The sequence below is a fragment of the Aphelocoma coerulescens genome, chromosome 8 (genome assembly GCF_041296385.1).
Source record: "Aphelocoma coerulescens isolate FSJ_1873_10779 chromosome 8, UR_Acoe_1.0, whole genome shotgun sequence".
Taxonomy (NCBI): domain Eukaryota; kingdom Metazoa; phylum Chordata; class Aves; order Passeriformes; family Corvidae; genus Aphelocoma; species Aphelocoma coerulescens.
The window spans coordinates 15,880,383-15,907,347 of NC_091022.1; the positions used below are offsets into that span (position 1 = coordinate 15,880,383).

General features: G+C 38.5%; 1 protein-coding gene across 1 annotated transcript in view; it reads left to right on the top strand.

Annotated features, from left to right (window-relative positions):
• ABCA4 (ATP binding cassette subfamily A member 4) overlaps positions 1-26,965 on the top strand; it is a 71,675-nt gene that overhangs the window by 8,594 nt on the left and 36,116 nt on the right. The window contains exons 5-16 of the mRNA XM_069022710.1: positions 926-1,065; positions 3,778-3,905; positions 7,666-7,863; positions 10,425-10,514; positions 10,899-11,139; positions 12,582-12,721; positions 13,894-14,010; positions 14,776-14,973; positions 18,142-18,347; positions 19,170-19,346; positions 22,889-23,111; positions 24,852-25,073. Coding sequence (XP_068878811.1) covers positions 926-1,065; positions 3,778-3,905; positions 7,666-7,863; positions 10,425-10,514; positions 10,899-11,139; positions 12,582-12,721; positions 13,894-14,010; positions 14,776-14,973; positions 18,142-18,347; positions 19,170-19,346; positions 22,889-23,111; positions 24,852-25,073 — 2,080 coding nt within the window. The remainder of the gene's footprint in view (positions 1-925; positions 1,066-3,777; positions 3,906-7,665; positions 7,864-10,424; positions 10,515-10,898; positions 11,140-12,581; positions 12,722-13,893; positions 14,011-14,775; positions 14,974-18,141; positions 18,348-19,169; positions 19,347-22,888; positions 23,112-24,851; positions 25,074-26,965) is intronic.

The following is a 26,965-nucleotide window of genomic DNA, read 5'->3' on the forward strand; positions in this document are numbered from 1 at the left end:
TACAGTCAAGCACCCAGTGAAGCTAGAGGGTTCTGTTTTCTATACATTCTGGCTCTTCTAGGTTGCTTGCTACAGAGCAAACTGTCACTTTGTCAGTCCCAGTAAATTCAGTGCATGACAGCAGAAGTAAATGCATTGTGTTTTCTGAAAGAATTTGGTCCTTCCTGTTTGTTGTTTCCTGTAAGCTAAAATGAGTCATGTGGACTGAGATATACTGTTGCATGCATGGAAAAACATAACACTGTTGAAGAAGTGTAATGGCCTTACCGCATTATAAGAATTTTTTATGCTTGTTCATAAACACAGGAACTGATTGCATCCTTGCTTGATCTGCGTGTTCTAACCCAGAACCAGTAGTTGAACAGCTGCCTGTGATCATTTGTTACTTGTGTTTTCCGGCTGCTCCTTGAAGAAATACTCTGAAGGCACCTAAAAAATTGGAGGGGACTGATGTGAGAAAGGAAGCATGTTTCTGTTTGTGAATGATTCTGTGTCACTTGCTAGGCTGAGCAGGGCTGCATGTGTCCAGAATGCCCCATTCAGCTGCTGGAGCTGGGCCTGGGCTAGAACCAGGGCAGATTTGTACCATAACTGTGAGATGCATGCTGTCTGGTTAAGGTCCTGTCTCCACAGCAAGACCAGCATGGCCAATGAAGAAAATGTATGAACGGCCAACCTTCTGCAACACCAGTAGCCCTCTTAAACCTTTGGTGGACTTTCAAATCTAACTGAATCCCAGACTATCTGAAACTGATGACAAAACAACTTTTTTTTTCCTCGTCCCTAATACAGAGAGAGTCAACTTCACTTTTTCTTTTTTAGGGTTTGTTTGTTTGTTTGTTTGTTTGTTTGGGGTTTTTTACTTGCAAGGTTCTCAAGAGTCATCACTCTTAAATTATTGTTTCTTCGTTATTCCTCCTTTCAGCCTTGCAAGGGTATATAAAGATGCTCAGGAGCTTTTACTGGAAGCCCCTGAAATCCATGACCTTGGAAGAATCTGGGAAGAACTGATCATTATGACTCAGTTTATGGAAACAATGAGAACTAATCCTGAAAGAATTGCAGGTAATTGTTATGTCTATATCCTTTAGACTACTTAATTTTTCCTTCTGAGAGCTGGATAGTAGTTACTTTGTAAGTTGGCAACATTATAATATATTTCACATGTAGCTGTTACTCTGCTTACTGTTAGGGTAAGTTAAAATCTGTTCAGTGACAAACACCTGTCATTTAAGAGAAAAGAGAGGCAGTCAGCTCCATTCTACAACCATATTCCTTAAATAACAGTAGACAAAACTCGAAACACAGAAGGATAATGGATATCTCACCACACACAGTAAAACATGGCAGAAGAAATTTCATTAATTATTATTGCGGTAAAAGGAGAAGCAGTGAGAAAGTGTCACTGGAAGATGCAGAAGAAATGTAAAATTAGGAACATGTCTGAATGTATGCCAGGAGCATAACCCAGAGAAGTGCTTAGAGGTACTTTGTCACAGTGTTACCTAAAACAGGTTTGGAACAGCGAAGAAGGAAACTCTTGATAATCTGTTTAGAAAGAGAAAGCATTGAACACTTCTAAACAGGATTGCAAATTGCAAATTCATTGTATTAACTTTTATTTAAAACAACCTGCCAAACTCAAAACATAGTCCTGAGGAAAACAGGGAATGGTATAATAATAAAGTTTTTGGACTGAAAGTACAGAATTTGAAAAGCTACTCCTAAAACTAAAGGTATAAAAATGGTCTGGCTTTGTGAATTGATCTGTCCCATTTGCAAATCCTTTGTCACAGGAATAGTATTCTTATTAAAATTAAATAATCACTCTCCATATATTTTTGATAAGATGTGTACAAACCATCTGATACAGATGCTCCACTATCCTATCAGGGGTTTATAACTTGAAGTAAAAAAGGGATTATCTCATTGTAAATAACAGTGAGATAATCAAATGCCCCAGTGTGTAAACAACAAGAATTTGAGTATAATCTGAGCTGTTGTTTGTACCCAGCCACAGAAATCAAACCTGACTATTTAGAGGCAAGAAAAAGCATGTCATGCCATGGGTTTGCTTTGTATTGCTGGGGACCGCACACCATGGTTTAGGAAGTTGCCTTTGCATCCCATATCAACTTTACTCATGAAAAATAGAGTACATTATTCCCCCCAGTCCTGTGAAATAAAATCTTAGGTTCCTTCAAGAATTTGGGGGGGGTTTAAATATGTTTTACTTTAAAAAAAAATTAAAAGTTTGGAATTTCCTATTATAGAAAACAAAGTCAAAAAGTCAGTTCTGGCGTTTAACTAATAAAATACAAATTACCATCTTTCTTCATACAGAAAAAGTAAGATTGGCTATTTAAGTTGGCTGTGTTTATAGCTTACTACTATTGCTTGTAAGGAACAATCTTAATAGAATAGCTGCAAAGTTGAGCAAGGAAAAAATTGCAAATGTCAGAGTAGCAATTGCTCCTTCTGCTGATTCCTGAAATCAGACCTACCTCTTGAGTCTTCCTTCCCTGTCCCAGTCTCCCCTAGCACTGACACTTTTGATGAGATGTGTACTTGTGGTGTGCTTTTTCCTCCAAACTGCCTGGATGCCAGGAAAGACATCAGTGAGAATATGAGGGACAGACCCCTGCTATTGTTTTCAGTGTTCATTGCTTGAATAAATATGTGGAGGAACAATTGAAGAAGACTTCAGGCCCTACAGCCTTAGGCCAGAATACACTTAGTGCAGATGGAATTGTGGAAGTTGGTTGGCAAACTCTGATAAGACTCAGCTCACAGAATGGAGTGCATGTTTATTAGAAATGTCTGAAGTTACATTCCCTATGTCAATAGGATACACACTGCTCCTGTCAGTTTCAATTGCCTGTTCTAAAACTAGAATTAGAGGTTTTCAAGCATTCTTTACCAAAGCCTGTTGATGCTGTGTGAGGTACCTTTAATAAAGGTATAATTTAATGAAGTTATAATAAGTATTCTATGTACACGTACAAGCTTTCTCCTGCGCCATATTGAGGCAGAGTTCTCACTGATAAGATTTGTAACAAAGAAGTTAAAAAAGATTGGAACTGTTTGACTTTAGGAACAGCAGTATTTTGAGTATTGTTACAGACAGTACTAGGGAAATTTGGTGGCCCCTTACATGTGTCTAATTTAACAGTGGGTGGTCTCACTGGTTTGCCTGAAGAGCAGTTGTTAATCTAGTCTAATATGAAGCATAAGCTACATTTTATTCTTCTCCAAAGAAATTGATTTTTTTCTAATGGAAGATTTTCAGGGGTCACTTTTACAATGCTAGAGAATAAGGTTAACTAACTAAAATTGATTGACAGCGAGTGATAAATTAGTGCAAATGTAATGGGTTGACTAAAGTTATTTACACAAGGCCCAGAAGAAAGCACACTAAGAACAGTACCATACTCAAATCTGAACATTTAAAATAAAACATTACATCAGAAAAAGGAAGACACTTTCAAATGCAGTCAGTGCTGCTTTCAATGTGTCCACTGCTGTAGCCCTAGTCTGAAACATCTTTGAGAGATCAGATATGCAGAGTCAGAACACTCAGCATTTCTGATTATCATTTCCCAACAAGGGATTAAAAGTATTTTGAATTGCAAAAATAATTTTAGCCCCAGTTAGTCATGATTAGGTATAAGAGCCAAAGCACATTCTTTTTACAGGTTTAAGCTGGGATATGAGTTGTTCTTTAACTTCCTTTGTTTGCTATCTCACTGATCTGTGCATTCCTTTTTTTTCATCCAGGAAGAGGAATACGAATTCTAGACATTTTGAAAGATGGGGAGACCCTCACCTCCTTCTTGCTAGAAAATGTTGGCCTCACAGATTTTGTTGTTTACCAGCTTATTAATGCTCAAGTGCGCCCTGAACAGGTGGGTAGAGTTTTAACAGTTACCTGTGAGGGAAGAATCTCCTGAGTTGTATGTGCAAAGTAGCCTCAGTGAAGGCCTTGGGCCCAGAATAACTGATGCCTTATGGGTTGTTTGTATAATTTCTCCCTTTGTGAATCTAGAGGAAGAGATGTTTGATTTGTCTTTAAAAAACATTTTGAATATGCATTAAATATTAATAAATTATTAAATAAACAGCAGAGTGCTGTTGTTGCACCCAAATAACGAGGAGCATCAAGAAACAGTACTGGCAAGCAGTCCATCCATCCCCATGGCTAAAGACTTAACTTAAAAGCATAATGCAGCTGTGCCTCCTTTTGAGATAATAGTCCTGATGAGAGAAGAACTATTGGAGATTCTTAATTTATAATTTAAATTCTCTGCCCTAATGTCAGCATGGTGGCTTTTCGGTATTGTTTCACATGAATAGGTGGAAGTGGAGAACCAGACCCACTTTCTTAGATTCTGATTGAATAATGGGTCTGCTCAGAAAATTCAGAGTGAAAAGTACAGGTCAAATCCTTCCTGAAGCAGCTAAGCAGGGGACTATGTTTGACCAAGTCCAGGCTGTCTCTGCTTCTGCATGTACTGGTGGCTGGGAGCTCTGTGAGGAATGCTGTATTAATGAATGAATGTTGCTGAATTGGAATTCTGGAACAATTTCTACACTGCATTAGTGTGTGGGTGGAAGCAAGTGAATAACTGAGGCTGAAAGACACAATTCCTCTGTTTCACTGCCGCATAAAATGCCAATACTGAAACTGTGTGTGGGCAGAAAGAGGGAGGCCATTCACGACCTTTCATGCAGTTCCTCTTATGCATCACAGGTTTCAGCTGGTGTGACCAGTAGCCGAATTGCTTATCTGCTGTATTCTTGTTTGGCACCTGGGGAAGCCCTCCCCTCTCCTCACTTTATCATGAAGCAGTACCACAAGAGCATACCAAAGCCAGTGTCAGTTGATACATCCTATGTATTTTCACACTCCCATGTCAGCTGAGATACTGAAAATTTGCTTCCTTGCTGCTTGTGACAAGGAGAATATGTACAGATATGCTGCCGGGTTTCTCTTTCCCTAGTCATCCCTAACCTCTTCTACACCAGAGATCAGCTGTGTCCGGAGAACTGAGTGCTGCTGTGTTGGACTATTAGCTATCCAGTGGCACTCATTCATCTGCTGTTAAAAATTCTGCTTGCCAGTGTATGCAGGACTGAAGTTTTCAACACCATCACCCAAAGAATGGTTGAAACCTGTTGGAATGTAGAGTCTTTCTGCTGTATTTTCTGTGCTGATGTAGAAAGAGATGTAGTTCTTTGTATGCTGGAAATTAAAGAAATTGAGCATTGGTTAGAGGAAGCTTGAGGAGATCTGGTGTTAAATACCGCTTTTGCTGCCCTCTATATAGTTTTCTTGTTAGCAGTAATTACAGGGATACAAGATCATCTCACCAGAGCTGATTTACAGCTATGACGAAAGAAAGTGCTGTGAATACTTCTTTCAGGTGAAAAAGATGCAGAAAAACCAATCTAATAATTTTAGAGACACAACAAGAGAATTATTTTCAGTGGGAATTGAGCACTTCATTTCCTGTGGGAGGTAAATTTCTTCATTCCATTAGCCCTTCTTGATAAGCAAGTTGCTTGGGCTGGACTTATGCATGGTTGAAGTGGAAGTTTCAGAGCCATAACTAGACCCTAGATCTATGGTTGTCTTAATCCGCAACTGTGATAGTTCATCTCTAGTTCTTCGTGGTGCTCTGCCCTCTTGTTTGCCTGCATATTTCTGTACACCCCTTCCCCCTGCCTCTGATGGCACAGAGCTGATCAACCTGAAAGCAACTTGTTTACAAAAGCCTGACTGTTGCCAACAGCTGGCTGGAGATCTAGGTCTGAGCCGCCTGGGAGTCAGGAAATGACACACAGAGCTGAAAGCTAAACCTGATCAAACAGCCAGCTAGCTGAAAAAATAATTTGGACTTCATCTTGCCTGCTTTGGCCAAACAGTGACACATTGATTAAAAAAAAAGAAAGTATTGAAGTTTCCCTCCAAGAGCCTGCTTTTTTGAGTCGTTCTAAGACAAAGATAAGAAACTGATGTTAAAACACAATAAGAAGCTCAGGAAAGATTGGCAGCAGCACACCCTACCGGAAAAATTGGAAGGGCGGAGGTTTGATGTTTTTCTAATCCCATCTGTTCATGAACATTCTTGAAATGCAGTTACAGTTTGTAAATAACAACTCTTTTTTTTTTTTTCTGTGTTTATCCTTCTCAGAGATGTAAATATGGCTGTTTCCTCATTTCACAAGTCAGAGCAAGGTTCCCAGGCTGCCTCCCTGTGCAGCCCAGCTTCATTGCAGTTGACACTGCCTGACAAGGACCATGCCAAATGAGGTGTATGTGGTTAAAAATGCTGTTCTTATCACACACATCCCCAGGACGTAAATGACTGAGCAAATAAGCAAATTATTTCACTGACACAAACGAACTTAAGTCCAATTCAATTGTCCCAATTTGAGGGAGAGCAGGGGTGTGTGGCTTTGGAGGTTTTTTTCAAGACAGACTGGATCTGTCAGTTGAATTCCTTCTTTTGCATTCTGCCTCTCTCCACGTTGTCTAATTTCCCTTAACGATGCCTTTATATAAGTACAGCTCTAGTGCTGATAGTATCTCTCAGATACTTCTAGAAATTCACATCCCTTTTTTGCATCATAATTCCAAAACACAATCTGTGTGTAATTCAGATGCCTTTCTTTTTTGGTCAACTGCAGCTCCACAAGCTGAAACTCAGGGCAGTCATGGCAGATAAAATACAATGTTATTCTAGACCTCTCTACCTCTGCCTTTCATATTCTTGATGCTGACTTTCCATAGCCATGCTTGCACTTTGGTTGATAGCTTCTGACAGATGAAGCAATTAATGAATAACTCCTCAGTCTACTTTGAATCTACTCTCCAAAGCAACTGAATTAATTTTTTTCTCATTCTTCTGTGTTTTTAAATATTCTCTTTACAGGCACTACCAAAGAAATCTTAGCTGCTAACTATAGGAGATTTGCACATATAAAATTTCGATAATGATGAATTTCTTAATTTGCTTAGATAAGAAATAAATCTGCACCTATGTCTGACCTGGTATAGGTGTGGTGTGTTTTTTCAATCCATATGTCTCAAAGACTGGAATGCTCAGCATATTCTTTTTCTAAAGTAAATTATTTTCTGGGTAGATTTTGACAATTTCTTTATTGTGCAGCTTATTAAATTCATTTAGTCTAATGATATTATGTCAGTGCATAGTTCTTGTCTGAAAGTCTGTGCTCATCTCAAACACAGTAGGCATTAACAGTCATCACAGTGTTCTGAGCTGTTTTCCTTAAATTTGTACTGTGAAAGGAGACGGACAGAGGATGGGAACATTAGCTTGTGAGCAATTTCCAGTGCTACTTTTTATTATATTGCCATTATTCACTATCACTCTGCACAGCCATACAGCCGGGATTTACAAAGCCATTGTACATTAAACACAGCCATCTACTGATTACCACTTCTAAATAAGCACCGAATAGAAAAAGACCAAATTTTTATCTTTAATGTTTGACCAATAGGAGCACATTGGTTTATAGTTTAACAAATGTAAATGCAGAATAACTCTATAGAAATCAGTAGATTTACATGGGACTTACACTGTTGTTCCTGAGCAGTATGAAAGTTTCATAAGAGTAAGTGAATCATTGGTTTGGTTGCAGTTTGCCTATGGTGTCCCTAGCTTGACTCTGAAGGACATTGCTTGCAGTGAGATGCTCTTGGACCGTTTTATTATCTTCAGCAGCCGAAGAGGTCTCCCTTCTGTACACAAGGCCATGTGTGCCCTGTCCCAGGACAGTCTACAAAGAGTAGAAGATGCCTTGTATGCAAACGTTGATTTCTTTAAGCTATTTCGGCTGGTAAGTATTAACACAATTATCCTGCCTTATGTTGTCACTTTTATTTTGGCTTATGTTTCATTGCCCTTCAAGAATTTTTTTTGTAATACTTCACCAGTTTTCCAAGTGGTCTTAGTAGATTTACCTCTGCAAATGTAAGGTTATGGATGTGTGATTGTTAATCTACCATCAGCAGAACACTAGACAGTTCTGAGTATGTTGTGGGATGAAACAGATGAAATTGGCAGTACAGCAGAACTAAGAGATTCAAATGCAGTTTTTAAATCAAAGTTTGTGTGGAAATATTATCTGGTCTTTCCAGTCTGTGTAGGAAAACAGTGTGTGGCAAAACCTACTGAGGATTCTGAAACCTTGCTGAGGAACCTTGCTGAGGATTCTGAAAATACCCAACACAGCCCATTCTGTCTTAACTCCTTCCATCATGACAGAATTTTATGCTGCAGTCAAAATCATGATGCAGCTTGAGTTGGCATAGCCATGTGAGCCCTTTTAAAAACCCCAAACAAACAGATTAGGAAATTGTACTGGTTTTCATCACTCTTTCTATAAAAGCTTTTCCTTACCTCTGTTCATTTTCATTGCCCTTCTTTGTCTTCTAGTTTCTACTGTGACCTTGCTATAAATGAACCACATCTACAGCCTTGGTTTAGCATGGAGATATTATGCCATTTCATATATATGTATTAATATAGGTTAATATTATTACTTTAAAATACATAATAAAATACAAATTATATCAAATTAATAAATACATATATATAATGGCGTATGTTTCTAGTATTTCATTTGTGTTCTGCACACTGAGGCGGAGCTTGCAGGGAACTATTTGTAAAGACTCCAAGGTCTCTTTCCTCATAATAACGAACTTTGAGTCCATCATTGCGTATGTATCTTTCATGTTTGTTTTCCCTATGATCATCCTTTGCATTTTTCAACACTCAATTTAATTTGCTGTTTTTCACTCGTAATTTAACATCATGAAACCATCACATTGTCAGTTTGCTTTATAGGAGCAGGCAGGATATATGAAAAACTCCTAAAGTTGCATAGGAAGTATTGATTGGAGTTTTCTGCCGCAGTAGTGTAGCATCATGATTAATTTAACATGGATTTTTTTCAGCTCTGAGTTGCCCAGAACTGGGAACAGAGGATGCCAGAAGCTGTAATTGACACACCAGCAAAACACAGTTTGATTATTGTAGCATTGATAGTCAGTCAATAACATGTGTCCAGTGATTTTACCAATCCTGATAAGAATTTGTGGTCAGCTTCTGAAAGCTGCTATTTTCCATTTCTAAAAATACATTGTCTTATGTTTTCATACATCTTATGCTTGCTGGAAGTAGCAGAGAATTAATGCTACAGTATTTCTAAGATAGATTTCCAGCATTTAAGGACTTCATGTGAATATTCACAATATACTGTCCAGCTTTTTTACAGGTTTACAGTTCCTGTTCCTCAGAGTTTCAAAAAGCCCAGGTTAAGGCAGGTGCTCCAAGAACCCTGTATAATCTCTGCACAGACTGGCTCCCCTTAGGGGACAAGGAAAAGTGTATTTTGAAGCGCTGTGTGTAGTCTTCCTGCCTGAACCACAAGTCACAGATCAGAATACGTTAACATGAGCTTTCCATAGAAACTCTTGCCTTTGTGACTCCCTGCCAGGTACCTACACAGTGCAGCTGTCTTCTGCTTTCTTAACCACCTACTGACTGAAGGGAATGGCAGGCAATCAGCAGGGTGCACAGGTGGTTTTGGGAAAGGCTTTTTAGGGGCTTGTCTCATAAATATCACAGCCTAGCTATCTACAAGTCCAGCTTTACGTTTTGTTGTAATAGCAGAAGAAATGCCTGAGAAAGACTCGAGCACCAGCTCCAAATACATATGTAATTCTTTAGACAGCTGCCAGAGGAGGATGCAGTGACGCAAACAAAGTGGTATGTGACAGCACACCGTGGTGTCACCTGTTTCTTTTAAGTCACTGATAAATAAAATGTTAACTTCTGCTGAAAAGGCAGTTCGGTCAGTCTGTATGAGCCTGGGAAAGTAATGGTTTCTATCACGTTTGACAGACAGTGAGGACCAGACTGTCTTCAAAATCAGGGAATCTCTGAAGTATAAAGTGCTACAAATCATTTACCTCCATAGCAAATGGGGCCTTCTGTATCAAAGCTTTGCTAAATTTGGAAGTTACCAAGAGTCTGTATATCTCACTGAAAGAATAGCCCCTGTGAGAAGCAGCTTCTCAAATGTCCCTGTTCCTGCATTCCTCCTCCATTTCTGCACCTTTTGGCATGGTGGGCTTAGATGAGCAGAACAAATCCCAAGATATATTTTAAGTGGCCTGTGTTTGTTTCAGCTGTGTATTAGAAAGAACTTTTACACAGGCTACTGTGTGAGTCTGCACGTGGGTACTGGATTTGTGGGCCCATGAAACAGGCTTATAAGATATTGTTCCAGATAACTCAAAGTATTTGAGCTACAGAGATGCCATTTGGATTTTCTTCTCATTGTTATAGCAGTTGTCATGTAGACACTCATCTCTACTTTTTATGTATCCACAGCTTCCCACTGTGTTGGACAGAAACTCACCAGGTGCTGACCTGAAGGCCTGGGGGAGGGTGCTGTCTAATGTCTCCCAAGCAGTGCAAAAGGTAAGTGGTCTAATAATAGATTATATCACTTTCCTGCATAGCTCATAGTCCTTGTTTTCCTTTGTTGTTTTAATGTTCCAATTACCTGCTTTACCAGAAAGAAAATAGACTTGCTGGGGAAGAGCTGGTTCCATAAAAAATTAATTCTTCTCTCATTACAAAATAAATGTGGACATAAGTATTGGTAATTATGAAGTATATTCTTTTCTTCAGAAAAGATATGAAAGAACAAGAACTGAAAATGTTGCCTGTGACCAGGACAGAGGAGATAAAAGGATGAGGTTCTGACTGCATTCATGTTTTACCATCTGGGCACAACTATGACCTCACCAGATCCTTACCTGCTTTGGGGGCTGCAATTAACCAAGTCTTGTCTTACTGCAGCTAGCCAGGAAGCCAAGCGTTCAGGACCTTTTGATGGTTCTGCAACCATTTGTACAAGATGGAAGGCCAGAATCCTTAGGCCACTTGGTGAGTTCCCTGTCGGATCTTTTCTGTGGCTACCCTGAAGGAGGTGGATCCAGAGTGCTTTCCTTCAACTGGTATGAAGATAACAACTACAAAGCTTTCCTGGGGATTGACTCAACAAGGAAGAAATCTGGTTATCTTTATGATAATACAACCAGTAAGTTTTTCCACCAAACCATTAAGAGACTCTTGATAGGTGCACCTTATATTCAAATACTAGGATTGAATGTTGCTTTCGTAAAATAACATTTTAAAACAGTTGATTCAGGAAATTAGAGACAGGTGAAATGATTTTACTTCATACTTACTTCATAGCTAGAAGCAGAGGAGCCCAGGAATTGACAACTGACAGAAATATGCATTTGCTTTTAATATGGAGGCATAAACATATGCATGATCATAATTAAGACAGCCCCTCTGTTTTATCTTCTATTATATGGTACTGATATCAGGAAGAACAAGATGCCCCTGAAGAAGGTTCAGGAAAAGACAGAGCGGCATTCTGGAGTTACTTTTTCTAAACTTTATTTTTTATCTTAGCTGGTTTGATGGCCTGGGGCATAGGAACTTAAAAATCTCTCCTTTCAAATAATATTCAATTTGATACACGGTGGCTGTTATCTTCCTGCATAAAAGTACATCTATTTTGTAGCAGTAATGTTCTACAGCATGTTTACATTTTACATAGAAAATATTGCAATTTAACAATTTTTGTTGCTTTTATTTCCTCACTTCTTGCTATTTTAATAGGAGAGAATGCAAAGAGGAACCAATTTTATCTTTTTTACCATTTGTTATTTTATCATTTTATTACGTCCCCTTCTGTTTGCTATTTAGTTTTTCTTGACACTGAGCTCACCAGCAGTTTTTTCTGTACTACCACCCATGTTATAGCTGGTAGTTCTGTGTCCCTTCTTCTGTGACAGATACGGTTACATGGTTACAAAGTACAGATGAGCAGTTTGCTTATAGAGACTCCTACCTTCCACTGTTTATGTTGATACTTGGCTCTACTTATGTCTGAGCCTTCCAGAGACCTGTAAAAGGCCCAATACTCCATCTCTTCAGCCAGGAAACAAATTAATTGAATGCTATCCAAGTAAACTAATTACTTCATAGTGCAGGGGTAAGATAAAAATATTTACATTAAAATGTTTCATTTTAAATTATTGTAGTAACAGTTCTGAACTGTTCCGGAGTTCAACATCTAAGCCTGCAGGATCAGCTTTGTACCAGTATCAACTACAATACAAAGGAGCTATGTCATTAGGAGTAAAGCAAATAAAGCTCACACTGCTCAGGGAGTTCTGAGCTGTCTCGTTTCCTTCCATTTGAAATACCATGTAAATAACAGCAACTTTCACATGGTTATTTATGCTTGCTTTTCCAATTTCCATAGTGTGTACTTTACAACTCCAATATCTACTTAATAGTCTTTTCTATCCATTCAGACGTTGTACTTCTGCACTGCAAAATGTGCTTTAACTCATTCAGATTCAAACTGTCTGTACTGCCAGTAAAAAGTCCTGCAGCATGTTACATATGATAGGATTTGAGTAGGGTTACATAAAGACTGTCTTTCCTTCTTTCTGTCTTCAGCACCCTTTTGTAATGCATTGATCCAGAACTTGGAATCAAACCCTTTAACCAAAATAGCCTGGAGTGCTGTGAAGCCTCTGCTGATGGGAAAAATTCTCTTTGCTCCTGATTCACCTTCTGTACGGGAAATCGTAAAAAATGTAAGAAGTTCTGAAATACGAAAATGTATATTTCCCAAAAATTGCATCCCAAGAAACATCTTTTGAAAAACAGTGACCCAATTACCTCAGACTAATGAGATTTTTTTCTCAAGACCCCATTTGTTCTGATGGTTCTCAGAGGAAGAACAGGTACTCTGTTTAAAATACAGGACACAGGTCTTCACTGATTCATTCCATCTTGGTCCATGCTACATGGTTTTTCCAGCTTGCTCAAGCAGCTTTTTGTTGGTGTGATTCCACATTTACACTAGTAAATATATTTATTTTTACATTTACATTTACATTTACATTTACATTTACATTTACATTTACATTTACGTTTATATTTCTATTCATATTCATATTTATTTTACAGAGGTAGGAACATGAGCAGCTCTGTGCCAGTAAATATTTAAATGGGTCAACTGTGAGGCTTGGATAAGCTTATTGAGACCTAATAATGAGATATTGCAAACCTATAGCAACATCATGGTTTAGTATTATATCTGTTGAAATCAAAAAGTTTTTTCACTTCATTAAAATAGAATGGAGCCTGGACTCTTCAGCAAAATGCTTGAAGTTGGGTGAAATTAATCCAAGGAGTTAAATCAAGGTTGCATATAACCCAGGTTTGGGCCACCTCAGCAGTTCACTACTGCAAACATCAGTACAAGGCATAGAACTGCTGCTCATAGTTCACACAGAAAAACATCAGATTTACAGCAGCTCAGCATTTCAGGTCTTAATATCTTAGCTATGGGATTATCTGTCTTTTCCAGCTGCCTTCCATTCATTCATCTACCCACATCATCATCTTTCTTTTTAGTTCTTAATGGAGAGAAATAGTCAAGGGGAAAAGTTAAAAATAATTCTACCAAAAATCTAAGTATTTAAAGGAATTGAAGTTAACTAGGATTCATGTGTACTTGTTTCTTCCATTACATATACAACAGAATTTTATCCTAAGTGACTTTGATCCTGGCTGGATTTTACAGATGCTTTTTCTGATGGTTATTAAAATTTCTGCTGTTTGAACAGGTTGATTAAGTTTTGAAGGTAAAAACTACAGCTTTCTAAGTTAGGGGCTCCCCTGTCACCAAATTCTGGATGTATCATAAATTCTGTCGATCTCCTTAGATTCTAACACTCTTTTCTGCTGTTTTTTTCATCAGGCAAACTCCACTTTTGAGGAACTAGAACGCCTCCGACTGCTGACCAAAGCTTGGGAGGAAGTAGGACCTCAGCTGTGGTACTTCTTTCAAAACAGCCTGCAAATGAATATGATCCGTGTATGTTATAACTTAGCAAAGATCCTCAGTAAGAGCAGCCTTTCACCATCTTTTATTTTTATTAATGGAGAAGGCAGTTAATTTGAAAGGTTTGGCCAGAAGTACAGCCTTTGCAGCAAGGAATCTGTGGCCTTTAAGTTTGTTGGTTTGGCTGCTGGGCTTGGTTTGATGGCAAATCATAGATGCATTACAGCATCCCTGTGGCAAAACCTCAGATTTGGGCAGCCAAGAATCTGGCTAATGACTTCTTAATAAAGATAGCAATTGCTGCTTCCCTGCCTCTCCAGAATATCTTTCAAGAACAGACAACTTGATTTCCTTGGATTCTGTGTAGGCAAAGGAGGCAGGAGGACCATACTTTTTCTGGGCCAAACAAATTTATTTGGGGAAATTGCTTATTTCCGCATCATTTCGATTTGACTTTGATCAGCTGCAATTACTATCTGTAGTTAAAGTTTATAAAGCAGTTCATACTAGAAAAAACATTTTGTTTCCTCATTTTTCTATATTGAATTAGACATTTATAACGTTTATCCTCTTGCTTACAAGGAAAAATGCAATACATAGTCAAGGAAAAATTTCTTTTCGTCCATTCTTCAGATCACACATCCAGTTATGCAATTACCCATCTGTAAAATTGATTCCTTAGCATCCCCTTTTGTCCTTGTTCATGTGCTGAAAGAGTTATGGAAATGGAAACCTTCCTAGCTAAAGAGGGCATGGAAACACAATTGTTGTAGCAAAGCTGTCATGATGTTTCTTCAGGACTCTCTGAAGCACCCTACAGTGAGGGACTTCCTGAACAACCAGATGGGTGCTGAAGGCTTCACTGTGGAACACATAATCAACTTTCTCCACAATGGATCTTCAAGGAGCCGGGAGAAAGGAATGGTGGACTTTGACTGGCGGAACATTTTCAGTGCTGTAGACCAAGTTCTGCGTTTGCTCAGTCAGTATTTGGAGGTAAATTCTGCCCTGCTCCTTGTGGGAATAGTTGTAGAGGTTATCTTAAAACCAGTTAGGCAGTACTGGGCTCTGTGATAACAGACAAGAAAGTTAAAATCATAAAATCTTAGTTTGTTTCAAATTGAATCTCATTATTAAAAGTGTGTGTTTAGAATAATACAGAAGCACAAGAAAATTATTATTATTATGAAATAAGTTCAATCCCATGATCCTCAAATGCTTTATTCAAAATGTTGGTTGAATGTCTGAGCACATTTCAATGCTGAGAGACAGAAAGTGAATTCAAAACCACAATGAAATGGTTTTTTGTAAGTATTAATAACCAACAGGCCACTAACTTCAGCAAGATAAGGAGCAGAGAAACTTCTTTGGTAAGTCCCCTTTCAGGTTTTTAAGGACCCGGACAAAATTCCGTTGAAACCCATGAGGGAGTTTCCACTTGTTCTGTGGTCACTTCTGACAAGATGTCTGTCTCTTTCCTGGAATCTGTGCCTCTCTTCTCTAGCGTGTTGTTTCCAGTGGTGCCTTCTGAGGATTTTTGAGAGAAAACTAGTACTAGTTATAGGCAACAAGACTAAGCCTAACTCCTAATTTCAATCTAGTTCGGTCTAAAAGACCATTTTTCCCCTTCAAGGAAGCAGGAACTAAAAATTTATCTGCCTTCCCACAGCTAGTACAAGAAGGAACAATAAAGGCTTTGCACAAAGCTCTGCTGGTTCATTCAATTATCTTTTTGCATCATGTTAGCAGAATTATTTCTTGTCAAACTGAGTGAAATATATTGCATGCAGCAGGTCAGTGCTGGAACATCAATAATATCAGAGCTGTTACTGTACCTGGTAATAGATCTTTGTGTCCTAATATTCTTTGTAATGAGCTTATTCTTTAAAGTCTGCTGTTTACATGGAGTTGAATGACTTGAGAATGTTTTCCCACTGTGCCAGACACAATGGCAACAAATAGCTGCCTTTGGGGAACAGCCTGCTCCTTACCACCATAGTATGCAATGAGGACAGGTGTGTTGCCAGCAACTACCTTTGGAGACTCCAGCTCTCTGCTGCAAATTGTAATGCAGCTGAGAATCCCACAAATTATGCAGTGGCTGCTCCTCCTCACCATCCCAAGAATTTCCTGTTCTTCCCTTTGATTACCTTAGGCCACAGAACAGCTAAACTGTTAGTGAGAGCTATGCAGTCACCTCTTTATGTTTATTATTTTCTGGTTTTATCTTCCAAACCTGTTCTTATTATTTAGGTTTTGGTTTTATAAATTTTCACTGAACCATTTAAAATTGTTAAATAATTACTGGGAAAAGATTTTAAATAAATTTTCCCAAGTGGTTGATAAATTAATTTTGATATAGTGAGGTTTATGAAGACACAAACTGAGTTCAAATTCACTGGGAACAAAGAAAAGCCTAGGTAGAGTATACAGCCTTTGTTTTGAATACAATTCAAGTTAAGAGAAATAAATTCTAGCTTTTGGCGCATAGACTACTATATAAAATCTCTTTTCACTTTCAAATTGTGTGAATTATTGCAACACTGGTGTCTTAGCCTATGTTTTTATACAAGCTTTGGTTTCACTCTACTCGTGCAGAAGATCTAAAAGCATTTGTGTTTTCTGTTTTGAACACTTGCTTCCTTCACTGGACTCCTGGATAAGAGCCTATGCTGCTTCTCAGCCCACTCCAGGCACTGTCTGTTCTGCAGTGAAAATCTAGACAAGTTCAGATGTTTGTCAGTACTTTACCACAGATTTCCCTGAAAAGCTGTCTGAGTTTTTCTGCAGCTGAAATAAATATCTTGAAAATAATTCCTCCTGATAAAGAAACAGCAAATAATCCTCCAGATCCTGCAAAGACACAGTTCCACGGGAGGGGTTTCTTATGCAGACACTGCCACTTTCACAAGAGCTAAACTGAATTCCTGAATTCAGTTAACACCATGTGGGATAAATATATCCCCAAAAAATTAATGCAACATGAGCCAACAGTCTGATTTTATTTCTCTTCTGGCATGAAAATCAGAGAGTTTTCTGCCTTATTTTGCTTTCTGATATGAAATTCTACGTAGTTTAGTCTTCTGAAACAAAATGGAAAATGAACACCTACAAACATCAAGAAGAGTAAAGTCACAAAATAATGTTATTAATTTAAGCACTGTTATGTTGTGAGTTAAAAATATGTTTTCATATAGATCCCACTGAGCTGTGATAGTTCAAGTTTTAAAGGAAAGAGAGCATGATTCATCACAGGGAAAGGTTAAGTAAAGGAGTCTTTAAGATTAAATAATAAGTTACCAGTATGATCCCTTTGATGTGGACTAACTTTTGGTTACTGGCTTGCAAGAAGTGATCAAGAAAATAAGATCAAACAAGATAGCCTGTTGGAATTTTATGAAGCAGAGGAATTCAATAAGTATCTTTCCAGTCCATCAGGGGTTAAATACTTCTACTCTCTGATAATATTCTGCCAGTTCTGAAGGGCAGAGGCTAAATATACAAACATAAATCTGTGATTTTACAGACAGCTAATGCTAGAGTTTAGAGCATTCACAATCTTTGTCTTACAATGCTTGTTAAGTAGGACTTAAATGGAGGAACATAAAGAACTTAAGTTTTTGTGAATTTTTGTCTTGTATATGGATTGATTAGAATACATTTCATAGTAATGACAGAGACTAAGAAAGAAGACGTTTTTGTATTGAGATAGCCAAAAATGTTAACTTAAGCCAGCAGGTAAATCACATGTCAGAATTCAGCAGGGACACAATATGACCAGTAAGATAAATCAACTACTTGTCTGGTGTGACATAGGAATAAATGTCGAAATACCTAAGAGTCATTAAAATTTAAATGTATGCTCTGAGTTTTCCCAGTGCTTCACTTGACAAAGTGATTTTCATCTGAAGTCCACAGCCAATGTGTTTTTCTTACAAATCAGTCATCCTTTGGCTCCCTAGTACTCACTCAGGCACTTCCTAGGCTGAAGAAGGGAGGAGAGAGTCAACTTTTAATAGTTTCATCATAAGCTTTTAAAGCTGAAAATAGCTGTTTCAGTTGAACCTACTTTCCTTTTCTGCTTTCAACCACTGATGTCTGCTTTAATGTATCCCTCTCACTAGTTTATTCCCATGGAATTTTTTTCTTTGTAATTATTTGTAGTGCTTGACCTTGGATAAATTTGAAGGTTATCTTAATGAAACTCAACTGACTCATCAAGCCCTTTATCTGCTGGAGGAAAACAAATTCTGGGCTGCTGTGATTTTTCCAGACCTAGAACCTACAACCAGAAATCTCCCACCACATGTGACATACAAGATCCGAATGGACATAGATGCAGTGGAGAAAACAAACAAAATCCAAGACAGGTACTTACCTGATAGTTCCTTCTCAGTTCTTGCCGGCCATAACATGAATATGAGAGACATAAGGGTGTTAGAACCTGCATTGGTTACATGCATGAAATCCAACTGTATTTGTTAATAGTTACTCTGCAGTGCAGTGCAGAATCCATCTCCAGTTACCAGGTACTAACATGAATGGTATCACTCTTGTGACAAGCCAAGCAGTGGGTAGGTGCAGGAATACATGGCAAAGGCATGACTCTGCTCAGAATCTGTTCAGTAACCTGCTTAAATTTTTAGTTGGCTCCACCATTGGGAAAGACAGGCAAGAAAGTCCTACGTGGATTGTGACTCAGCTGTCTTCCACCTGGATGCCAGAACTTCTGTGCTGTTCCTCCTCAAGTCCCCACCAAACAGACTCACTTAAAGGGATATAATTTCTCAGGATATAATGGTATCTACTGAATATAATGATATCTGGTAGTTGCAATCCAGTTTGTTTCAGTTTAATCTCCAAGGATACCATATTCCAAATGCAGTTATTTCTATTCTAGAACAGTTACTCTGCTACATGACTAATTTATGTACACTTTTGACCAAAATTGCTATTGCAAGTCAGTGCAGAGAAAATGAAAGGAAAAAAAAGAGCCTTCCACTTTCTTAAGCAATATGGTCTGATAGATTGATAGATCAAAGTCTAGAAAAGGCAACTGCAGGCAGTGCCCTTACCATTTCAGTTGCTAAGATTATTTAATTTATTCGTTTATTTATTTATTTATTTTTCCGCACAACCCTTCCCTAACTCACTGTTTACCCAAATGATTTCCATGTGAATTTTCTTTTGAGGTACTGGGATCCTGGTCCAAGAGCTGATCCTGTGGATGATTTACGTTATATCTGGGGAGGCTTTGCGTATCTCCAAGACATGATTGAGCGTGGGATTATAAAGACCCAGACCAGCACTGAAGTGCCAGTGGGAATTTATCTCCAGCAAATGCCATATCCATGTTTTGTGGATGATGTGTGAGTAAAAGCAGTTTGTCTTAATTCTGTTGAATACTTAGATTGCTGGATGGTTTAAGATTCTCAAGCACCAGAATTAACCCTAAGTTGTGAATGTCCTAAGGTATAAATGCAAGAGTAATAACTGAGACATAAGTGAATAAATTTGGTTTTTTCCTTACCCTGTCATAACCCAGACTCCACAAACCACCTTTGCCAAGATTCTACCCCTAATCCCAGACCCAGCCTTTGTTGCATCCAATGTCCAGACCTAAAATGAACACAATACACTAGCCCCTTAAAAGCAGCCATTTTCTTCCAATTTTGCATATTGCACAAAATCCAAAAAACAGTCTAGTACTTTTTGGCCTTACTTTTCCAGGCAATAATAATAACCTAACCTAAACCTTCACACTGATTACAGCCAAGAATCTATTGTCAACAGGGCATCCCAGATATAATGCTTCGACCCCTAGCAGTGTCAGCTCTAGAACTAACCCTGTGGTTACACAGGACCCAGCAAGAATATGATCTTTTAAAAATTTTTTATGTAACTAAAACTAAGCCTTATGCTATAGCGTGTGACCAGTGTCTGGAGCAAAGCTGAACACAAGCACTGCCCTGTGTTATAACAAACACTGTCTCCTTCAGTTAACTGCAGAACCCATTTAAGTGCAGCAAGTTTCTTTTCCCTAATGACACCTCTAAAACCCAGCCTTCTTTATATCCAAGAATCATTTCTTAAAGAAAAACTTAACAGAATGTGCTTGTCCTAATGGAATTGGCACCTCTCTTGATATCTCTGGAAGCCTTGAAGAATCAATCAATCTGGTCTCAACAAGGGTACAATGGAACCCTAACCCTAAACTTAATTATATCTATACTCATAGCTGTAGCTTTTGGTCCTTGAGCACACCTATAGGCCTTGCAGAATCCCAAAGCAACTTAGGCTCTTGAAACTCTTTCATTCCAAAATCTGAACCACATCCTTAAACAGGATTCCATTTTTAACTACGTGTCTAGTATCTGCAGTAAAACTGGATACATGGTATTGGTTTCTGTTAACCTCAGCCTTTTTCCTTCCCTTGTGGATGTTGAAGTTTTCAAAAATAATGTGGTGTTCTTTAACCTTCTCCCTAATTCCTGTCCATGGCTTTTATGCATGGACAGGAATTATAAGTCTCATATGATTCTAGAAAAGTGTTCCAGGACTGTGGCTGCAGTTCGTTATTGAGGGCACCAGGAGTTTCTTTCTCTGGTAAAAAGCAGAGTGAAGAATCTAAAGGAGAAAAGGCTGGTTTGTTATTCTGTAACAAAAAAAGACTATGCTCCTGGGAGTGGAGATTTCATGGCTACATGGAGGCAGAGGGGCTGTGGAAGCTGTGCCCCCCATTAGCACTGCCTGAACGAGCACATGGTCCAGATTCAATGAAGTTGTGCCTCTTCCCTCTTCACAGTGTGCCTGCTCTAATGCTGCAGTCTGTGATACTCCAACTGTCCTGGTATATTTTCAACTTTAAAAAAAGGCATTAGAGAAATCTTTTCATAGTTCTGTCACTGTGCTCTGTGCAGGCAAATGCTACTACTTCTGATAAAAGCAGATTGCAGACATGTAGATTGACCTGTCATTCCCATCGGTCATTGTATGTTTATCTGACAAAACATCACCATGGCAAGCCTCCTGTCTATTTCTTCCCCACTGAGAACACTGCAGAGGCAGAAGCCCCTTCTGTGCAAAAGTTTTCTGAAGCCTGCAGTAGCCACATGCAGTTCAGGGCTGATATCCAGACTGAGTGATGGCCTCTGCAGAGACCCAGCTTAAATATAATAAGTACATCCTCGTGGTAACCCATAGGCTGTGCTGTGCATGGCCTAGTGCTGGTTACATGTGTCACCAACAGGCAGAACTCAGTGTGCCCCAGGCCGTATCACAAAAGCATGGTTTTATTTCTGCAGACCATATTGCTCTTCAGGAATTTTTGGTGAAAAAGTGAAGATTTCCCCTTTGTTTTGACACTGACTTAGCTATGATAGCATATGGCAAAAATGTAATCCTATAGGGCTCAGATTTAGGAAGCTGAAGACTTTTTGCTCCTTGTTTTTTGGGAGCAATGAGCTTTTGGCCTTTAAACAATCAACACTGGATTCTACAAACCCCATAATACGTAGCAGTGTGAATTAGTAGTATTAAACAGCTCATGTAAGTGTGAACAAGTACTTGAGCCTGAGTAACAAAACCATCCACATCAATCCTAACTAGGGAGAGGGAGATGTATTCCCTCATCTTCTTCACAAGATAATTCCCCCAGCACAGCAAGGCCATCAATGCCAGGGGGACATTTTTTATGTTAATGTGTTCCCAGAGTCAGCAAAATAAAGAGATAAACAGTGCAGCTGACAAACTGTGTCCTGCACAGGACCTTGCTACTTAATAACTACTGTAACTATGGTGTGTGTAATAGAAAACTGCCTCTGGTTCGCCCCACATTGGGTGCCAAGGACTGTGTTGAGTTGACCTTGACTGGATGCCAAGTGCTCACCAAGCCTCTCTATCACCCTCTTCCTCAGCAAGAAGGGAGAAGAAATTAAGATGGAAAACAACTCATAGGACAAGATAAGGCTCTTTACTAAAGCTAAAACAGAAAATATCCCAAAGATTTTTATTCACTACTTCCCATCCAGCAATGTCCAGCTGTTTCCTGGGAAACAGGGATTCAGCATGCATAGCAGTTGCTTTGGAAGACAAATGTTGTCAATATCAAATACCCCCCACTTTCTCCTCCTTTTTCTTAGATGTTATATCTGAGCAGACATCATACACGATATGGAATATCCCTTTGGTTGGTTTGAGTTAGCTGTACTGGTTGTGTCCCCTCCCAAGACTTTGCCCACCCCCTGCCTAGTGGTGAAGTGGGAATGCTGGAGAGTCAGCTCTGATGTTGTGCCAGCACTGCTCAGCAGTAGGAAAAACACTGGTGTGTTATCAACACCTTTCTAGCTCCCCATGCAAAGCCCAGCACTGTGAGGGCTGCTATGGGGAAAATTATCTCAGCTAGATCCAATACCCTGAGTCATGGTTTGTATGAATTTCAGCAGCCTTGCTGGCAGCATCTGATGCTTTTAATGGTTAATTTGTTTAATTCTCTTGTCAGTGAATCTTGGGAGCAGAAAGACAGCGACACTCCCAAATTGTTAACATTAACATATGTCTTAAAATATCCTTTTGTAGATCATAGTAAAAGCATTATGGTAATTCACTGTGAAGAGAGGTGTATTTTCATGAGGCACCAAATATTTTGTAGCCTTCAATAACCCTTAGAACCTCTTTGTAAAATAGAAATAACATTTATCTATCTCGTGGGAATGCAGAAACCATTACTTTATTAATATTCAGGATGCTTGTGAGGTTTACTAGTGACATGGTATTGATGTTTAGACTGAGAATTTACAGTTCCGTATTTAATTAATGCATTCTTCCCCACTCCTTTTCCTTTTCATTTTGCTTTTCATCTAATACTTCTCTGTTTTACCTAAATTTAATTTATTCCTTCTTGCTTTGGTAGCTTCATGATCACCTTAAACCGCGCCTTTCCCATCTTCATGGTGCTGGCTTGGATATATTCAGTCTCCATGACTGTGAAGAGTATAGTGCTAGAGAAGGAAATGCGTCTGAAAGAAGCTATGAAGAACAGGGGTATAACCAATGGCATGCTTTGGTGCACTTGGTTCCTAGACAGCTTTTTCATGATGGCTCTGAGCACATTCCTCCTCACAGCTCTGATTATGGTAAGGATTGCTACTCTCAAACTCTCTGTTGTGTTTGCAGTGCTGATACCAGTTTGCTGTTGAGAAAGAATAGTAGCTATTGATAGGGAGATGTGAATGGTGGAGGCCTGTTCTGATCCCAGCACATAGCAGGCACATTCTACTAAGCAGACCTCATAACAACATCAGCACTTGGCAGAGACAGAACAATAAATTCACTAGTAAAGATTTATTGTGAGGTCCCTCATAGAAAATACAGCAGGCTGGTTACTCTGTGTATTGTATCTTCTGTAGGCAGATGAAGATCTCCCAATAAATAATAATTGTTGCTTTAAATCAAAGAGATAATAATTTGAAGAATTTTAATCTTGTAATTCACTATATGCAATTAATTTTTAATATCCAGTACTTGCCTGCTTAGAAGCTGTGCAACTATTTCAATGGAAAAAGAGACTGCAAGAACAGAAAAACCTAAAAGAAGAATCCACCTTTTGCTTCAGTGATTAAAAATTCCTGTAATTTTTATAACTTTTCAGGACTGTTTGGATGTTGTCTCTGAGGACTACCTATTGTCTCCCCTACCTGAGAACCAATTTCTATATTGAAAGCTTGCTGCTATATTTTATAATATAAATGTGTAGCATTTTGATAAGGAAGACTGCTCTTGCATCTTTTCTGATGTGGAGGACTGATATTGGTATAAATACATAGCTAGAATTCAAGCTGCTCTGTCTTATCAGCATGTTCTGATGAGTTGTTGTAGTTCCTTTTGGTTCCATTGCAGCTTGGGTGGATAGAGAAAGCTTCCTTTATTTGCCACACTGGTTTAATTAAAAATCAGGAGGTAATAATATCAGAGAAGAATGTGCTACCAATTACCAATTCACTTTCTTTCCCAGATTTCACTATGCCAGTGTGAGGCACCTACATTATTATGAGACATTGCATCACTGTTGATAAAGAAATCAGTCTCAGGCCCAGTGGGATGTTGCAACAATGCTGAGACCTATTTATAGCCTTAAAGACCTATGTGAGCATTATATTAATTGACCTAATAAATAAGTCTCAGCATTGGTTTTAAGGGCTACATAGATAATTGGCAGCAGTCCTTGCTCTTCTTGAGAGAGAGCATTTAATCCACAAAAGCTCTAATGAAGAAAGGTCGATAAAAGTTCAGCCAGTGGGTGAATTAATACACAAGGGTCTCTGAGAAACTGCACTTGGATTCCTCAGCTGTGATAGACTTCTGTTTGAATAACATCCAGGTGCAGAAGCTTTGTAATTTTCCTGTGGTTTTATTGTGGTTTTTTTTAAAGATATGTTTTGCAACACTTCCATACATTGTCTTTTCTTCACATCAAGCCAGTGGATTGAGGGGATGGTGGGAAGAGATAAATGAAAGTTTATTGTAATATTTCAAATAAATGCATGAGTTTCCAAGCAGGCAGATCTTGCTTGGAACCCCTTACTTATTAAGACATGGACAAAATGTCTATTTTCGATCAGTTATGATTTTTATTCAGTCTGTTGTACTAACCTGAAGTCACAATCCAAGAGCAGGGATAAAGTTAGATGAAGGATTTGTTATTGTAATGACCTCAGTTGTTGAAACTAATACCTGGGAGAGTTAGAAGTCATATTATGTAAGAAAGACTGGCTTATTACTCATTACATGTTACACATCGATAGCAATTCTGACCTTTTATGCTAGCAGAAAGCTGCAAATACTTGTAAATTTTTCTGTTTTCCTTTTGCTTACAGCGTGGACAAGTGCTACATTATAGCAATCCATTTCTCTTCTTTCTATTCCTACTGACATTCACCACAGCCACCATAATGCAGTGTTTCTTGTTCAGCACCTTCTTCTCCAAAGCAAATCTGGCAGCTGCCTGCAGTGGAGTCATCTACTTCACCTTGTACCTGCCCCACATTGTCTGCTTTGCCTGGCAGGACCGTCTGACTGTTAATCTGAAGATCCTAGCAGTAAGCTTTTCACTGGTTCTATGGCATCTCTGCTCAGCTTGTCACAGTGCATATGTGAATCACAAAGTATTGCACACCTCTTCCTCTTGGCTTTTTGGACTCAGAGAGGGAGACCTCTAAATCGCCCATAAATAATTAAGGATTGCAAGTGTGTAAGCCTTTAGCAGGCCTAGTGCAAGAGATCTCTTCATAGCTTTTAGAAAATGCAATAAAATTTATTTTATGTTTTGAATGCCAGGAAATTAGCATACTGTTTGAAATGTTTTGAATACTTCCTTGTAAGTCAAAGCAAATCTAACTTCTTGTATATTTAATAAATATGAAGGCAGTTCACAAAATGGTGACAGTTAATTTTCACATTTTTTCATGTGCTGTAACCTAGTTAACACCCTATATCTAAGGATGAGAAGACCTCAGGTTCGTATTCCTTCTTTACCTGAAACACAGAGTTAGGAATTAAACCCAAGTGCCAAAGCTCTGAGAATTACCTTCCATCTAATAAGTTGTAGACATTCTCCATGCAGTGCTTCCTTGTTGGTTCTCTTCCATTTTAGGTAAGATGCTTAAAAAGTCAGGGGAGCTGGAAACTTCTTGCTGTTTTTTGAAATGGAACCATGGTCTTACAAAATTTTTTCAGGCTGATTTTATGTTGCCCAGTGAGTCAGGAAGGGGAGCAGGTGTGTGAGGCTAGTCTCCCCATTTTTACCAAGCATTCTAACCACATAGGTAAAGGAACTGTCTTCTCTTCTTGCACTAGGAAATATAAGGAAAAAGGAAGAAAACTAAAACACTTCAAAAGCTATAATTAAGTGTAAATATGGCTATGAATCAGCTTTCTTAATAGATGTACTCTACAGGTATAATATATACCTTTTTTAGTTCTACCAATTATGCAATAATGTACAAAACTTCATCCTCTCATTAAGTCAGGAAATGAGTAAGGTTGGCCGCTGATAGATTCTGATTTAGGAAGAAATCTTGAAACTAGCACACAGTTTAAGCATAAAAGCAGCTCTCTTTTCATCTTAAAGTGAAGGAGGAGACATCCATGTAAGAAAGGATATTTGCTGGCCAGGAGCCATGAATATTTCTGTCTATTCCTGTACTTTTGTCTTACCTTTATTGTTCAGAGGTTAGTTTCTGAACAAGAGATAATTACAAGGGATAATAAGAGCAGGCTGTGCATTATGTAGAGGGCATGAATTAAAAACTTAAATTTTTAAGGACAAAGAATGTATTGCTGAAAACCAAAGTTTCTTTATTTAGTGCTCTAAGTGCCATATGATGACACCTCAATGAGACTTGCTGTTGTCCCCTCATTTTCCTAAGGTCTGGTATTCCTAAACTACATGTCCTGTGAAACAGCACTGTAGCACTTCTTCCTCTGTTTTTGCAGTGCAACATTGAAGAGGATGTTTGGATACTCTACCGGTTTATTAGTTTGTTGTGTGAGAACTGGCTAGCAGACATGACAGGGGAAGTAATTGTGGTTTTCCACATCCTGAGCATCTGGTGTACTTTCTGTCATGTTACTCATAGTTGCCCTGCCTCAAATGCTCACAAAATATTTTGTTTCTCCTAGAAAGTCAAAGGTGTACACTGCAAACTTCTAAATGCACCTACAGTATTTTCTGTACAGACATTAATGAAGAAAAAAAACAATCTGTGAAGGTTGCCTAGTAGTTAAAGAAAGTACAGCCAAGGTTGAATTCAGTCTACTATGGCTAAATACTGCTTAGAATTGCAGAGAATTAAGCATTACAGGCCAATATAAAAGTGTAAGAATTTTCCCCATGATATTTGTTAGGCAAGTTTTAAAGCTCAGTCCCTAAAAGTCAGAGGTTTTTTTGTTTTGTTTTGTGTTTTTTGTTTTGTTGTTGTTGTGGTGGCTT